General features: G+C 37.7%; 1 protein-coding gene across 4 annotated transcripts in view; it reads right to left on the bottom strand.

Annotated features, from left to right (window-relative positions):
* The window catches only part of DPH6 (diphthamine biosynthesis 6), a 184,450-nt gene extending 168,632 nt beyond the window's left edge, over positions 1-15,818 (bottom strand). For 3 of the 4 annotated variants that reach the window (XM_054275838.1, XM_054275837.1, XM_054275839.1), the window contains exons 1-3: positions 15,673-15,818; positions 11,170-11,264; positions 8,704-8,897 (exon numbers count right to left, since the gene is read on the bottom strand). In XM_054275838.1, coding sequence (XP_054131813.1) covers positions 8,704-8,897; positions 11,170-11,264; positions 15,673-15,695 — 312 coding nt within the window. In that variant the 5' untranslated portion in view covers positions 15,696-15,818. Of the gene's footprint in view, positions 1-8,703; positions 8,898-11,169; positions 11,265-15,672 lie in introns of those variants that run through there. The other variant, XM_054275840.1, reaches the window with a different exon arrangement.
* Between the last annotated feature and the right edge of the window lie 843 nt (positions 15,819-16,661).

Below are 16,661 nucleotides of genomic sequence, written 5' to 3'. Positions count from 1 at the left end.
ACGTTGGTGCAATATAAAGCAAATTAAGTCCCACCCTTTCCAGAAGTACCTTTAAATATACCGATCAAAACCAGCAAGTGTCCAGCTGAAAAGAATGTAACCCTGAAACTGCTGTGTGCTTGACATTCATATGAAAGGGGAAAGTATGTTAAATAAGTCAGCATAAATAACTTAGTAAATCTATGCAAAAATATTTTTTTTATAATAAATGGGCTTCAGAGATACAAATATTTATGAAAACTAATTTGATAAATGTTTTACTGTTAGTTTACATGAAAGTCTGCCTGTCTTTGATCTTATTTTATTAGAAATAACCCCAATTAAAATTTTTAATGTAATAAATTTTGAAATGTATTTTAGCACTGCCTAATGAGAATTGCAAATAATATAAAACAGCCAGCTACAGAACAGTACAGAACAATTAACATTTTTTGCATTTTTCATTTTTATATTTTCAAAACATTATTAAGATGTGAATTATGAAAGAGAAGTACTGAAATAAGATATGGATAGTATCAGTCATTTAATGAGACTTCAGAGAAAAAAGGTGTTACTTTTTTCCCCACATTGTGGTGGGAAGACCCACAAGCAGTACTACAGCAAAATAAATGGGACTTTTATGAACACTGACACAAACTCACATTTAAAGAGCACTACATGGAAGGTAATTTGAAATTAAGTTAGGCAATGATTTTGTAATAAACCAAAGAATAAATGTTAACAGCAAACATGCTCAAGCAAATGAAACATACCAGAAAATTGTCTAAAGCTATGTGAATGAGTGAACAAAACAAACAAAATCAAAACCACAGACGGTGCCTGTGGATACTCACTCCCATCCACATCCATAAGAACTGTGATGGTAACTGTGAAAGAATTGTCTCTAAGCATGCAAAGACAGATGTACTACATGAAAGGAAACTGCCACAGAAAATGAAAACCTATTTTTTTTTAGAAATTGCAAAACCAGACAACACAAATATATTGACTAAGCAAGACCTCAGTTCCCTCACAGACACTGAGACCTAGAATTTCTAAGTCATTTCAGTAATTGTTTCAAGCAGCTTATTAAGAGAAGATAAAACAAAAACTAATGTTCATGTCAGAAATGGGTTCCATCAAGGTTTTGCCACTTCTGCCTTACAGACAGGCCCCGCATGTGCAATACTAAGTGGAAAAGTTTGTTAAATTTCAAATTCATATATGTTGTCTTTAGCCTAATTCTGTTCCTAAACCAGAATTCTTTTAAAATTTTTAAATATTCTACCAGTCTAGTAATCTCTTTTCCTCAGCATTGTTTCTGGCAAAGTTTTGCTAAAATAAAATTTCCTCTTATTTTATTGTTTCCAGCTGTTGATAAAAATTTCACTAGTATTACTTTTATACACCTTTTTTAAGTGTATATGATGGCAGGCATACAAGCAGTTCACACACATAAAAAAACCTAACAGTTTGTTAGATACAGAGTACTAACAAAAGAAATGCATAAATGTCTATTAACCTCTATATACACTCTATGACACCAGATGAAGTTCTCAAGGCATAAAACATGTTCCTTCTATGTAAAACTTAACTGCATTTGAAGGCAGAAATTTGCAGTGCATTCCTAGAGACACGCAGCTGGATACAAATGGGGCTGCTTTGGAGACTGTTGCGTCTGTGCGCATCACTTAAATACAATTCAAACGATGAAAAAAGTTTTGATAATATTTACAAAATTGACTTAAACATCTTAATGCATTTTTCCATTTAACTACAATAACGAATGCCAAAATGTTACTAGATAACTCTCTAAATATTCAAGATATTTAACAAGATATTTAAGGTTCCTTTCTCGCTATGCAATAGAACACATTAAAACCAATTTTACTATCGTAATTTATTCAAAGCTTGATTATGAGCAAGAGCTGCGAGAAGAAATACAGCATTGTTGATTCATATACAAGCATTTCACTTAACTGCATTGGATAATAGATGTGCTCCTAAAGGAGTATAAAAGCAAAGTGATTAGAAGTCATTACTGTTAATTAGCATTCACTTTACATTTATAGGGATGAACCTTTTCTGTGTTGAACAAATGGAAAGCTTTTATCTGAAAGTCTATCAAACCTGGTCAAGGTAGGCACTGAAATAAATGTCAGTGACCAGTAAGCTGAATTCAAAACAACACTAACAAAGAAAGCAAAACAAAATCTAAGGATGTATCATCATCCAATTAGTGAGATTCAGTTTTTAAACAGGAAAAGGTCTGAAGGGAATGAGCAAAACTGGAAACTCATACTTCACATTCTGCAATCTCACTGATAAAAGGAGGAAATGTGTGTTTATCAAACTTGCTGTGAGTGCATGGTTCATTTGGTGTCCTGTAAACAATGCCTGGCTGCCCATTCCCAAATGCATGTGAGAATCTTGCAACCCAGAACATCATATTCAGCAGGCAAGGTCACACTAGAGATGCCCTGGAAATGGGAAATTAGGAAAACCTGGCAATCAGAGGTTTCAAGCTGACCAGAACAAGCCCTCAGGGTTGCTTACCATCTTTCACCACCAGCCTGACTGTCTCCGCTTATTCAGTATTAACACAACAAGACAGGGAGTGGGTGGAAACAACTCCACGCACCTAACAGGGAGAAATACATAAAGCTCAACATTTTCTCACAGTAAGAAACTACCTCAAAGATATTGCTGAAGAACCCCCTCTAAAAAAAAGAAAAAATTAAAATCCTGACCCTGCCTGAACTGGTCAGAATTTCAGGCATTCTATTGATTAAAAAAATTTCTCTGTTCCCATCTCATTTTAAAATTCATACAAAGCCTTCCCAACAACTAAATATACCCTGTGTTTTGAATGAAACAAGATACATCATTATTTTTACACTACTTAAATCACTCCCAACCATGCAATTACTTCTTACCCTCTTCCCTTCATTCATGCTTTTATCCACTGCTAATGACAACAGTCATTCCTGAGGTGGAGGAAGCTATGAAACTGCAATCCAGAATTAATTAAAAGAAAAAATAACATTATTATAAATTTGTAACCATTTAACACGATGAGGGTAAAGGGGCAATCCAAATCCTTGCAGATAAAAATTTACTCATTATAAAAGGTGAAGGAACCAAGTCTATGAAAAAACACAGCAAATATTTTCTCTCTCAAAAAAAATCTTATTTTATCAAGAAGCACAGTTACTTAATTCTTGTCAGTGTAGGCAACTACTTCATACAATTTCTAAAAGTTCCCATTTAACTTGCATGTTTAAAGACAAAAAGAACTGTGCTAAGGAGATGTGGTCTCCAAATGTTCATTAAATCCACACAACTACTAAAGGACTCAATCAATAACTTCCATTGTTTTATCTATCACAGTTTCCTTCAACTGGGCATTGAAGATTTTTTTACAATTTTTTTTCAATACTTATGGTATAATTTCACTTGCCATAAAAAAATCCTGTATTTGAACTGTTGAATTAGATATAATCTATCACATTATTAAGGGCACAGTTACTTGCAATTATCATAATGTAGGCAACAAAAATTATGGAGAAGTGATTATTTTGGAAATTCAGCATAAAGAAAAGTAGCTCTTTGTATAATTTGTATTTCTCCAAAATACTGAGACATAAAACTCCAAGGTATTAATCCATATATCTACAGACCATTCAAATCATAACAGGGAAAATTTTTCAATGAAAACATGGGAGATTACTAGAACAGAACTCTTCTGCACACCTCTGAACTCTGTGAATCCCTTAAGTGTGAGGGGAAAGCTATCTACTTTGTCTGAACTCATAAACTGCAAAAGTAATTTGATGAGCACACTGAGGACCTCAGATCAGAGATTCTTCAAATCAATCAGTATTCTACATCTTATAATTATTTGGCCTCTTTAAGACTCCTAAGAAATTCTGCAAACCTTATTTGTATGAGTTAAGAGTAACTACTAGCCTTTATCATGTACATACTACAACTGAAGCCACATATACCAAACATCTGAAAATCAAGTGATTATTCCTATATACTTTACAGTATCTTTTATATGTGTCTTGGAACAGAAGACAATGAAGCAATGCTGTGACAGAATACTACATTACACTTTTCATGTATTTTTCCTGGTAGGATCACCTAAATCTTTGTACAAAAGTCACAGAAAGTCAGCAATCACTCTGAATCTGAGAACTCATTCCACCCATTGGCCACAGAAGCTGAATTCTGGAGAAGGGTAAAAGAAAGACCATTTCCTTAGCATGGAAGACTACTAGCAATATCAAGGAACTGAAAGTTTTGGGTTCCATGATTTAATTAATCCCTATCTGAAGGCCACAAAATAACATTATATTTTCATTTATCCACTCATCTCAAACCCTGAAGAACTGTTTCCTGAAGAAATCTCAGGGAGTTTCACTGAATACTGACAGGACCTAAGTTACTTCTATTCCACCTGAATCCACACAGCTCAAGTACTTTGAGATGAAGTATCTTAAGTAACATCTAAAATGGCACTGCTATTGCAATTTTAACTCAGACCGGAATACTTTCTGTCTTCACTAAACATCAGACTTGGACCATTTTAAAAAATCATGAGCCTGTTATTAAAAAGTAATTATTACATACAGGAGTCACGTTGTATCATTTAGCTCTTTATTTCTGTAACTAAAAAATGTTATTCATTCTTAGTGACTGACTGCTGTAAGATCACTGTTCCAAAATGCAACCATATTTTAGAAAATAAATCTCCTTTCCTTCCGTTCCACATCACTGATGAAATGAAACAGCGCCACAACCAAAGGCTGCTATTATTCAAATGTTTCATACGTCGTATATATCCAACATTAATATTTATTTTTCAGCTGATGATCAATGGATGATTTCATAATTATTACTGCTTCAGTCCTGAGAGCCAATTTATAAATTTACTTCAAGTGAACTCCATATTTTTTGAAAGTTTGAGGGTTCTAAATCCACAAAGAGCACAACAAAAAGACTCTGACAGAAATAACATGTTGAAAATGAGAATCCACTAAAAGTCCATTTGCATGATTTATAATAAACATGGATAAATATAAAAAAATACAAAAATATCAATTTTTAAAATACTAATTAAAAAAAAAGCAATTAAGCATGTCATCAAAAATTTGAAAAAGCAGAGCTAGAAGAAAGACATTTTTACCTAGTTCAAGAATTCTACAAATTACTTCAACACTGGAAATTTACCAAACAAAGGCAAAGACGTATGGAGTAGATAAGGTAAAGAATTTGTAAGAGGACAGAATTGTCTCCTGAAAATAAAGTATCTTGCATTGGTCTGTTTAGTCTGGAAGCTGCTACAACCATTGCCCTAAACAAAAGTTAAGCCATAGTTCCATGAGATACAGAAAACAATCCAACACTCAACCCATCTAATATCACTTGTGTATGTGCTGGCATGAAACATCACTGTATTACTTGAACAAGACCATAATTACATTGAAAGGGGGACAATACAGTTAAATATTGCCTAAATTGAAATGTTGTATGAAAGTTTCACAAAAATGCCCTCATGCTCCAGTCTTTCCTGCCACTAGAGGAAAAGAAATACAGTTTCTTACCACATTTCAAAGACAGTGCCATTATAAAACTCCTAAAAGATAATTCAGGTAACTAAGAAACTCTAGTGCTTACAGGCTTGGCTAGGAAAATCTCTAATACATACAGTAACAAACATGGACAAAGAAGGATATCAGCAATCCCCATTCAGTAACATTGAGAGGAAAATAAATTATTCTTTAGAGTTCAGGACTTACACATCTCACGAAGTAAATATTCTACTATCAGGTGAAGACCACATAGTAAGATATATTTAGACATCATACAAGTACTCAGATATGTTTCACAATATGTACTCAATACAGAATCTAAAACGTAGCATTAGGCAACTAAAAAATAGATATAAATTTCCTTTATACCTATCAATCACTTGGGTTTGTGACAATAAAATTAATAGGTTTACAGTCAATGACAGTCAGTATTACTCACTGAGTCACATGAACTAGAACAGGACTGTTGTCTTGGGTTTCACAGAACTGTGAGGGAATATTTAATTCTTTAGAAATCTTGTTCTCATAGCACTGTTTTTAAAAACATTGTATACTTCCAAATTCATAAAGTTTTTTTAAAGTGTTTTAACTTTTTACTAAATAAGTACTTGCAACAGAAGTGTTCTTTGCCAATGGAAACGTAAGGTACACTCTGTGATTTTGATTTAGACACACCTTTCCTGTAGCCCTGGCCCCAAACCATTTACTGAAAAAAGAGCTATGTTATTTGACCAGTGTTTTAAAATTACAGTCACTCAAAGATGGTTTTGACAAGGCATCCACAGATTTCATCCCCTCCCTTCAAGAGAATGCAAATTGACTTCTCTGTTTAAAACTATTAACATCTGGGAAAAAAACCTCCTAAAGCAAAATCTTAAGTAAGACTTAAATAGTAAAGCTACAAAACAGCAGTTATTAAAAAATGTGAAAAAATAAAACCAGAAAGATTTCAAAGTTATTGCTAACAAAGAAAAAAAAGTTAGTAGTCTTCTTAGAACTAAAATACCACAGTTGCAGTAGTTTACTTCTCCACATAATTTTGCAATTATTCATCAAAATATACAAGACACTTACTGAAACTTTTGTCTCAGAATTCCATAGCTAGGTTGCACTGTAAAGACATCATTATACAAAGTCTAACATAAAGGCAGTATATCGTTAATATTTATAACTTGAGGATATCTTATAGTGGGCTTAATATTTCTATACAGGAAATAAATAGTTATTTAGTTCCAGACAACATGATAACATCTTTTTCAGCTATAGTTATAATTATCATGTACAAACTTCCAAAGCAGAAGTTGTCAAGATTTAACACTAGCATTAATTTATGTCAGGGATCCATTCCTCCAAAGACAGCAAGAAGTGCAGAGGAAGTATCATCTTAATTGCCACTAATTTGCCCATTTTTAATTAAATTGATCAGTAATTTATTACCTTGCCCAGCAGCAGAAAGCTGCTAGCATGCAGCTTTAAGAGACAGTAGATATCAGTCCTTCTAATTTCTAATACTATCATGGTTCAAAAATAATTTAAAACTGCTGTATCATATTTCTTTTGATTCCTGTACTGCAGGATATGCACATTCCATTTAAAACCTCTGTGAAGCACTCTAGAGTATAATCACAGAATCATTTAGATTGCAAAATGCCCTTGAAACCATTGAGTCTAACCATTAACCTAACACTGCCAAGTCCACCACTAAACCATGTCTCTAGGCACTCAGTCCACACAACTTTTAAATCCCTCCAGAGACAGTGACTCAAGCACTTCCCCAAGTAGCCTGGTTCAATGCAAAGAAATGCCCTTTCAGTAAAGAAATGTTTCCTAATATCCAACCTAAGCCTGCCCAGCACAACTAGAGGCTGTACTGCCTACATCAACTATTTTCCTGCTCTGTAGTCTCAAACTCCAACACAGGTCTATGATCTTGATTTTACATTAAAACAACATAATTTCTTTGCCAAAAATGTTTACAAGATGCAACATTCGACTCCAAGATGGGTCAGGAAGTACTCTGCATTCAAACCACATTCTTAGGTCTTATCTGCAATTTGAATTTTTTTTTAACTGAATACAGAATAAAGCCTGAAGTATTTAGGTTCATGAATCCCAATTATCATTTTAATGAAGGCAAGCGAGCCAGAAAATGTTCAATACCTGACATGAAGACTACAAACACCTTTATCTGAAGTTTCATTAAGTAGTCTATACCAGTTTGATCAATAAAATCACATATTTACTTTCTTTAAAATAGAAGTTATGATTTTCTGAACAGTGTATTGGTTTTAGTACTGCACACTGCAGTAATCAACACAGTTAGCTGGAATGGACACAGTATGTTCACTCAAACATTGTAGAAAACCTCCAGAACCAACATGAAGTTTTCTGTTTTTTCAATGAGGTCTGATTTAGTATCGGTAGAAATAACGTACTGTATGAAAGATTTTGAAAAAGACCAGAGAATAAATTTTAAGTGGTTTAGAAAGTGGTTCATTGTCTCTCTGTAATTCATTTTACAGCTAAAAAGGATTGATATATGTTATTGCTACCGTGTCATATCTTAGAATATAATCACAGGGCTACCAGAATCAAAACTATCATTGTGAAATATTCTGTAATACTTGGAGAATGACACGCAACATACAAACAAATAACAGATTCTGCTTTACACATCATAAGTGTACTCAAATGGAAATGTCTAGACATTACTTCCCACACACTGATAAGTGCACAAAATCCAAAAGATTTCATTACAGTAATCAAGCGATACATTATTACAAGTGAAAAATAAGCTAAATATTCTATTTATAGATGATTGTCACAATTATGCTTTTTGTTGTACATGCCAAGCTCCTGTTACAGGTCTTTTCATTAAATAGGAAAAAGGTTTTGGCTTGAAATGAAGATTAATAAGTATGATTTACATTGGGGGAAAAGGAATATAGTTATACCATATATTTACAGAGCAAGGAAGAAGAAAGGAATAGAAGTAAAACCTGTAAAAGTCTTCCATTTTTTTCTTACAGTTTTCCTTAAAAACCTAAGTGGATCATTTACTTAAATTCATAAATTAATTAAGCAATATAATTATCCCCAACTATATAATTGCTTTCAATCAGCATACCTTAACAAGTTTCATAAGCTGGTAAAGGTCTTCAACCTCATCTTCCTGGCATGCAGTATATACTCTTCCAGTATTCACACTGGTACCCTTTATAAAACCACGATAGAGTGGCAAATCCAATGCATCAGCATATAGGTCAATGGCATGGTGTCCTACTGTCTGATACATATAGCTGTCCAATTCATCAGTCTGCCCTGCCACAATTAAGAAACAACTATATCAGGTACATTGTTGCAACAATTACAAACAATCACAATACTACAAAGTACTGAGAAAATCTAAATGTTAATATTTTTCAGTTCACAAACAGATGTTTGGTGACAACACCACTATAAACATGGAAAGAAAAAAAACTAGATTTCTCCACCCAACAGACGTATGGAGAGGAAGACATCTGTCACAAACATGCTGCCTATTTGCAAATTGTGGTGCCTTTCCTTCTTCCTGCTTCATCCAAAAAATCTCCTATCATTTCAATTCTGCTTCCATTCACATGGTAATTTTAACAGGAAGACAGGTCAGAGACACAAACTTAGATGTATTTCAACATACTCAGATCAAGAAAATTGTAATGCACTGCAATATTCAGAACAAGCAACTTGAACAAGGTTGTCAAAATGTACAAAAACCTTTACTGCTAAAATTTTTATCATGGTCATTGCAAAAGGAGACTACCTCTACTTAGGTGGAATAAAAGTAGACCACTACAACGTTTTGACACTGTCTAATAAGTAAAAAGCTTATTTCCTTAACCATGAGAAAAAAATTAACCAAATTTTCTTACAAGCAGTTTGTAGCCATCAGATAAGGAAAAAGCAGCTAAAAATGCAAGTATCATGAATTAGAATTACATCTCAAACTATACAATAAATCATTTATACATATTTTTTTCAGATAATATTTCTAAGTGATTTATAAAGTAATATATCATTATTGGTGAAATCTCCACTTTATTACAAGCTAACAAAGTTCACTATTTAAATGCTAATTTGTAACTCTGGTACTTCTCTGAATTTACACAGAGGCATCAAGCATTTCTGCTGTATACCTGTGTAGCACATCTTACAAAGAAGGTCTGTAACTGACCAAGATAACTGATTTGTGATGTAGGAATTAGGTCAGTCACCTTCGATGCCACACAACAGATTCGGTTCTGCACAAAACAGGCAAATCCAAACCCCTAATCACAACTAGCCAACTCACACCAGAAGAGTAGATTTAAGGGCAAATTCAGTGGTTTCAACATACATGAACATGACAAAGTCTTTATGTGACATTCTGCTTAGAATACACAGTTTCTTTATTAATTGAGACTCTCCAGGCAACAGTGGTACGAGATAAAATAAAAAGAATGGCATGGAATCCACTATTGCCTGAAGCACCTCAATTAACTTTCTATAAAATTTCCAACCACACACTTAAAGAGAGCATTTTATGATTTTAATGATAATATACTACATTTCTGATGAGGATAAATTAGTTTGAAGAAAACATATTTCAACAAGATTAGAGATTATGATGTCCTAGCTACCCAGAAAATAAATTTTTCCTACACTCTCCTAGCATTTGCCAGTTCTGCCCGTGACTCATTTGCGATGGCAGCTCCCTTTTTCCTTCCCTTTCTGTGTACCCTCCTACTGTACCGTTACCAAATACCACACTTAATTGCTTAACATATGTTGAACAGTGAACCTAGTTAACATACTTTAGCATTCTCCCCTACCAACTGGAAACAACTCACTTGCTTTTCCAGTCTCACTTCAATTTGTGCTCTAGTTCAATATACAAATACTTAGCTCATCCTCTCAGCTCACACTGGATACCTGAGTTTCTCCCATCCTTTGTCATAGAAATAAACTGTAGCCCATGAGAAACTGATCAAAAAACCCCATTCTAGTCTAAAAGGAAAAAAGCAGGAAAATACATGTATCGAGGTCAATCTCAACCCACATCAGTTCCTCAATGCAGTCTCAATGCAGTTCACAGATGCTGGTTACAATAATGGAGAAAGACACAAAAAGATAAAAATGGATGAGCAGCAGCACAATGGCACATTTTTGGCAGCTGGAATGGTTTACAGCATTTAGTTGAGCACCAGTTTAGAACATTTCTAGAAGTACAGTGCTAGTTTTGGTTGATGACATCATCTATCAGCTTTTAGCAGTTGTGCTACTGACCTCACACAACCCCTTTGTTTACCACCAGGATATCAATATTCTCATTTTCAAATTGTGTAAGCCTTTTTCTAATTGATCTTCTCTCCTTGTGGGCTTTTTTCCCCTTAAGGAAAAATACACTTAATACATCTCCATAGCGTCTTCTTTTTTATACCTCTTTCAAGTCTCTGTATTGGCCTTCAATATGCAAAACCAGACAAAACACATACGGGAACTTAATTCAGGCATGGTTGTGATTCCGTTGTTTCTATTTTTTAAAAATTTCCTGCAAGAAATGTGGCTTTCATACCTGTATTTTCAGCAGGCCTTAAATTGGCAAGAGCAACAATCTGATGCCCAGCAGCAACACACTGCATCATATTGTAACAACTGTCCTTCCCACCACTGTAAGGAGAAGAAAATAGTGGCAATAAAAGCACAGATAGAAGTTTTAGCCTCTTATAACTTTAACTGTTCAAAAGTAAGTATTATCAGAGCTGTTTATAAAGTTTTGAAATACGAAGAGCTGTAGAATAGTAACAGTAGAAAAAGAATGAATTCACCACACATTTACTACATATGCATAGTGCCTAAATACAGTAACCATAAATCACATAAAGAGTTTTGTATCTTACTATTATTCTGAGAGGTTACATGAAGAAGAGCCACTGCCACTGGAATCTCCTCAAAGAGTAGCTTTTATTCCAGAGATGAATTAGTATGCACTCATTACTAGTCAATTTGGATCAAAACCCCAAAACCTGCTCCAGTGAGTTGCCAGCATTAGTAATCCTTTCAAATTAAGTCTGTCATGTAGAGGTGATGCCTAGGGATACATTTTAGTGGTGGGCTTGGCAGTGTTAGGTTAATGGTTGGACTCAACACCTTAAAGGTCTTCTCCAACTTCACTGATCCTATATGTCAGGAATAACATTTCTCCTTCATGGGATATGTTGCCCAAACCTTCAACATTTTGAACATATTTTCCATTCTCAAAAACTTCAATTATTACAGGCAGTAGTTTCAGTTGTCACTGCATAGAACATATGAATTTTTTACTGCATTTCACTGCAAATAAAAAATTATTAATGCTAGTAAAAAATATAAAAGCAAACATGATCATACTCTTGTTTGAGGCCAAGAGATAATTCTTCAACACAGAGAATACAATTAATTTTGACATTCATTCAAGATCTGCAGGAACCTTTTCTGCTACCAGTGAGGAAAGAATTCTGTTCTCTTGATGTAACTGAAAAAGTATCTCTATGGGTTTTAATCAATAGAAAAAGAAACATTACAACCTACAGTAAAAGTGATCTAGAACACACACTGCTTAAAAGATCCATGTTCAGACTTCTGGCCTTCAAACTACAACTGCAGGTGGAGATTCTATGCAGCTTCTTTAAATGCCAAGACACAAAATCCATGGCAGGAACTTCGACAGAGATCTATACAAGCTCTGTAAAACTGCATTTTGTTTTAGAGTCACTGAGACTTGCACAGGAGAACATATAGTACAAGCAGTCCTTGCTACAATAGACTGTTGCGCTCCTTGTGGTCACACTATTACTATTTCTACCTGAAAGGGAGTTGGAGCAAGGTGGGGCTTGGCGTCTTCAACCAGAAAAAAAGTGAAGAATAAGAGGAAATGGCCTCAAGCTGCACCAAGGGAGGTCCACATTGGACATCAGGAAAAATTTCTCCATGGGAAGAGTTGTCAAGCATTTGAATGGGCTGCCCAGGGAGGTGGTGCAGCTATCACCCCTGGAGATGTTAAAGAAATGACTGGACATAGCACTTGGTGCTATGGCCTAATTGACAAGTGGTGATCGGCCAAATGTTGGACTTGATAATCTTGGGAGGTGTTTTGCAAACTAAATGATTCTGTGATTTTGAAACAAACTTCTTCAGAATTTCCAGCTTTAAGCTCTCCCTTTTATCTGGGCCCTCTGCCCAAAAGCTTGAAAGTGTCCTAGAGGAATGTAACCCTTTAGCTACTCCCCTAAATCTCTGCTTTTATCCACGCAGAAATTCTGTATGCTGTCTTGAACTTGTTGTGTAATTCAAATCTGAAGTAGAAATAGTGTAAAACATGGCATCCTTTTGTTCTTGACAGATTTTCATAAAGCAGCTGCTTCTGTTTCAGTGCTAAAAAGTAAATATAAATATGATAGAATCCTACTTGGAGGATCCATCTCTACTTAACATTCTTCTAATGCAGACCAGCAACTTTCTTCTAAACTATATACAGACACAAAAAAAATTTAAATCATACATTCATTCCTTTTGGACACCGTTCTTGATACCTTGAAAATGTCAACAGTATTCACTTCATAATTTGAACTTCCAGGCTTAGAGTAATGAGACAAAGACTCATTTCCTTCTGAGTGACTTTATGCTGAAAAATAAAAGTCTCCCACTGGTTCTGATTTCAGCTACAAACAGCACTTCAGAAAAATAATTGTATGACAATAGATAATTGCCTATGCTGTTTGCAGTGTTTTAATATTTTAAAAAATTGAAATCAAAAATTAAAATGTCACCAGAATAAATATATTCATCCTTCCACTTAATTTATGTGTATATATATACACATAAAGAAATTTTAAGAAGCATATTGATATCCATATTGCTTACATTGGACTACCAGTTAGTAGGTGGAAATCTGGGCTTACTGAATCACATGGTACTGTCCTGTTATTTATTCTCTGTATTATTTACCATAGTCCTGAAAACTACCAGTATCAAGAAACAAACTACATGGTGCCCACCCACAAGACCTTCCAAACTAAATGTAAAACACAACATGGTTAAGACCAAGGAAACCAGCCAGCCCATGCCCATGGGAGGAAGGTGGACTCAGAACAGTCCACAGAAGGGAGATGAAGACAAGTACTGAGATATCCTGGGGACCCCTCTCAATTCCCAGCACAGAAAAAAAGCCACAGGTCTTTCTGTAGAAAGCTCCAAAGTGAGGTCAGTCAGGGTTCTGCAAGCATGTTAACAGGCAAGCTTATAAACAAAATACCAGAAGAAAAAAAACTCCTGGGTAACTGTGAAGATATGAACCTATAAAAGACTTCTAAGCAAAATTCCTTTCTATAGACAAGTATAACCACTTACAGTTCAGAAAATTCTAGAAGAATTTTATAGAGTTGAAAAACATCCTATTTCAGGTTGAAGACTGGCTTTAAAATGTCTATGATTTGGCACAAAACAAAAAAAACAAAATGCAGGGTGTACCCCATAAATACCACCTTAAAACAAGACTATCAACTTTTAGTGTGGCCAACATTCTACAAGGAAAAAAAAACAGGTTAAAGTAGTTTCATACATAATCCTGACCTTTGCAAAAGTAAGAAGCACTTTTCAAGTCCTTTTTCTCCCCTCTGATCTTTGGCTAGCTCTGTTACAAAGACTTCAGACACTTTGATGTCTCTTTAAAACTCTTCTTAAAACTGTTACTGAAACTAAATCCGTCCTTGTAAAATAGCCCATTAAAATAGCAATTGTGTTAGAAACCTGTTTACAGGATTTTATTCCATCCTGCCTTTTAACACATTCCTCTGCTTTGAGAATATCAAAGTAAATAATCCTGAAAGACAAAGTCTTATCTATAAAATAAAATTTAAAAATTTGCAGCTGATTTTCCCTACACCATATTTCAGCAAATCTAGAAAAACAGACAACATTTCCTGTATTTTCTCCTTGCATGAGGTTTGGAATTATTTGCAGTTGTTGTGGCCAAATCTCAGTTTCAACAAGGTTTGATATTTGACATTCCCTGAAGAATTTAATACATTAAATGTTTTGGCTTATGTAAATAGCTACTGCACCCAAAAATAAAAATACACAGCTCACATCTGCACAATTCTTTTCCACTTAGAGGCTTCCTAGCTTGTTCTCTTTTAATTAACTATTGTTTCTTCAAGAAAAACACATACGTGTCCTTATTAGAAAATGTTCATTTCTTTTAAAAAAAATTACAAGAATTGCAGAAACTAACAAAGAAACTTACAAAAAACATGGGCGGGGGGGAAGGATGCAACCCTTGACAGACGCGGCTGTGTCCAACTCCAACAACTGAAACGAGCTAGCTTCATCACTTTAAAACTGGCAAAATTTAATCTCTCCTAAAAAAACACACTACAAAAATCTATCGTTAAGAGTTTAGGAAACCTATCCTGAAAGAGCTTAATGTACTTGGAAGGCAGAAGCACCTGGATGTTGAAGTGCAAATGAGCAGAACCCTGTTTTTCAGAGCAGGACACGCGGCCCACGCTCCGCGCCCCCGGCGAAGGCGCTGCCGGCGGCCCGGGCGGCTCCGGCTCCCGCCTCGCGGCAGACGCAGAGCCCGGGACACCGCAGCGCAAGCGACTGGGGCAGATAACTGTACGTCTGGTTTGGGCTGGGGGACTGCGGCTGTGCTGGTCGGTTGTGGGGTGGTTTATTTGTTTGGGGTTTGCTTGTTTAGTTTTAAAAATAGACCAGTTATTCCTGAATTCTGCGGTAACACGGGAATTCTTCCCAGTCTCTCCCTACGCGCAGGCAGGGACCGGCCCGCGGCGGCACTCGCAGGCGGCCACTGCAGGGGCCACGGGCAGAACCGGCTAGGAACGCGTCGCCAGGCCAGGGGAAGGGAGGCAGCAGGAAGCGCATGGGCGGGAAGGCCGAGCGGAAAGGGCCGGGCGGGTCTCCCGGGTGGCGCTGGGTGGAGCGCGACCCCCGGGCAGGCAGGGCTTCTCCCCGCGCTCTCTCTCCGCCTGCGAGACGCCCCTCGCTCGCTCACATAGGCGCTCCGTCAGCGCGTTACCTGATCAAAGCCACTACTCTCATGTTGCTCGCAGGCCGGGGGCGGTAACACTGACAGGGAGGTGGGCGACAGCAGGCAAGCGCAGCGGGGAAGGAGCTCGGTCGCACAGCCACCCTGGGCTGCGCACGCTGCCGGCTCCTCCGTTGCTACCGCTACCGCTTGGCCGCCTCTCCTACCGGGCCCTCCTCCCGGGGCAGGCCGGCAGACTGCCTGCACGGACCGAGGCTCGGCGAGCGGCTGGCCCCCGTGCCCGGGGAGGTGCGCTGCCTCCGCCGCGGGGGTGCGCGCCGGCCGGGGCGGCGCGGCCCGGGCGCGGCGCGGGGGCGGGCGGGAGGAGGGAGCGGCCGCGGAGGCAGAGCGCCGGGCGCCTATGGAGGGCAGGGCGGCCGCGCTGGCAGGCCCGGGCCGCCCGGTTGAGGGCATCGCCCTTCTGCCGCTTCCCCGTGCCTGTCTGTTGCCCTCTGTCCTTCAGGGAAGAATCGCGGACCTGCTCCAAGTGACTGCTGCCTAGGGAGCAGGGCCAGCCGAGGGAGGCCACCCCCTCCCGTTGAGGTGTCCGGCGGGGGATCTGTAGGGCATAGTCGCCAGTCCCCCGCGGCCCGGGGCAGGGAGCCAGCAGGGCCCGCTGGCAGGGCAGGAGCTGCTGCGGGGCCCGCTGGCAGGGCAGGAGCTGCTGCGGGGCTTTCCAAGTCGCAGCGGACCGGTGGTTGCGGCAGCGGGGAGGTTGGAACAGCAGAGCTGACCAGGCTGCTTGGCTGCTCTCCGCTCGCAGGCGAGCACAAAATGTCCCTCTGCGTCCTCGGCTTCAGCTGCTGCAGACCGAAAATCGGATCTGCTCATCTCATCCCAATTTTCTGACCAATCCTGCCATGGCACACATGACAGACGCCCCTGTAGGTTTGAAAGCTAAGTCACAAGCTTACCCAGGTGCCCAGTCTCTCGACACCTGACACATAATTTATTTCCCCCATGTCACAGAAGAAACATGT

This window comes from Melozone crissalis, unplaced genomic scaffold (genome assembly GCF_028551555.1).
Source record: "Melozone crissalis strain CALT ecotype California unplaced genomic scaffold, PUWL_Pcris_2 ptg000018l_1, whole genome shotgun sequence".
NCBI lineage: Eukaryota > Metazoa > Chordata > Aves > Passeriformes > Passerellidae > Melozone > Melozone crissalis.
This window is presented reverse-complemented; position numbering and strand designations above follow the sequence as displayed.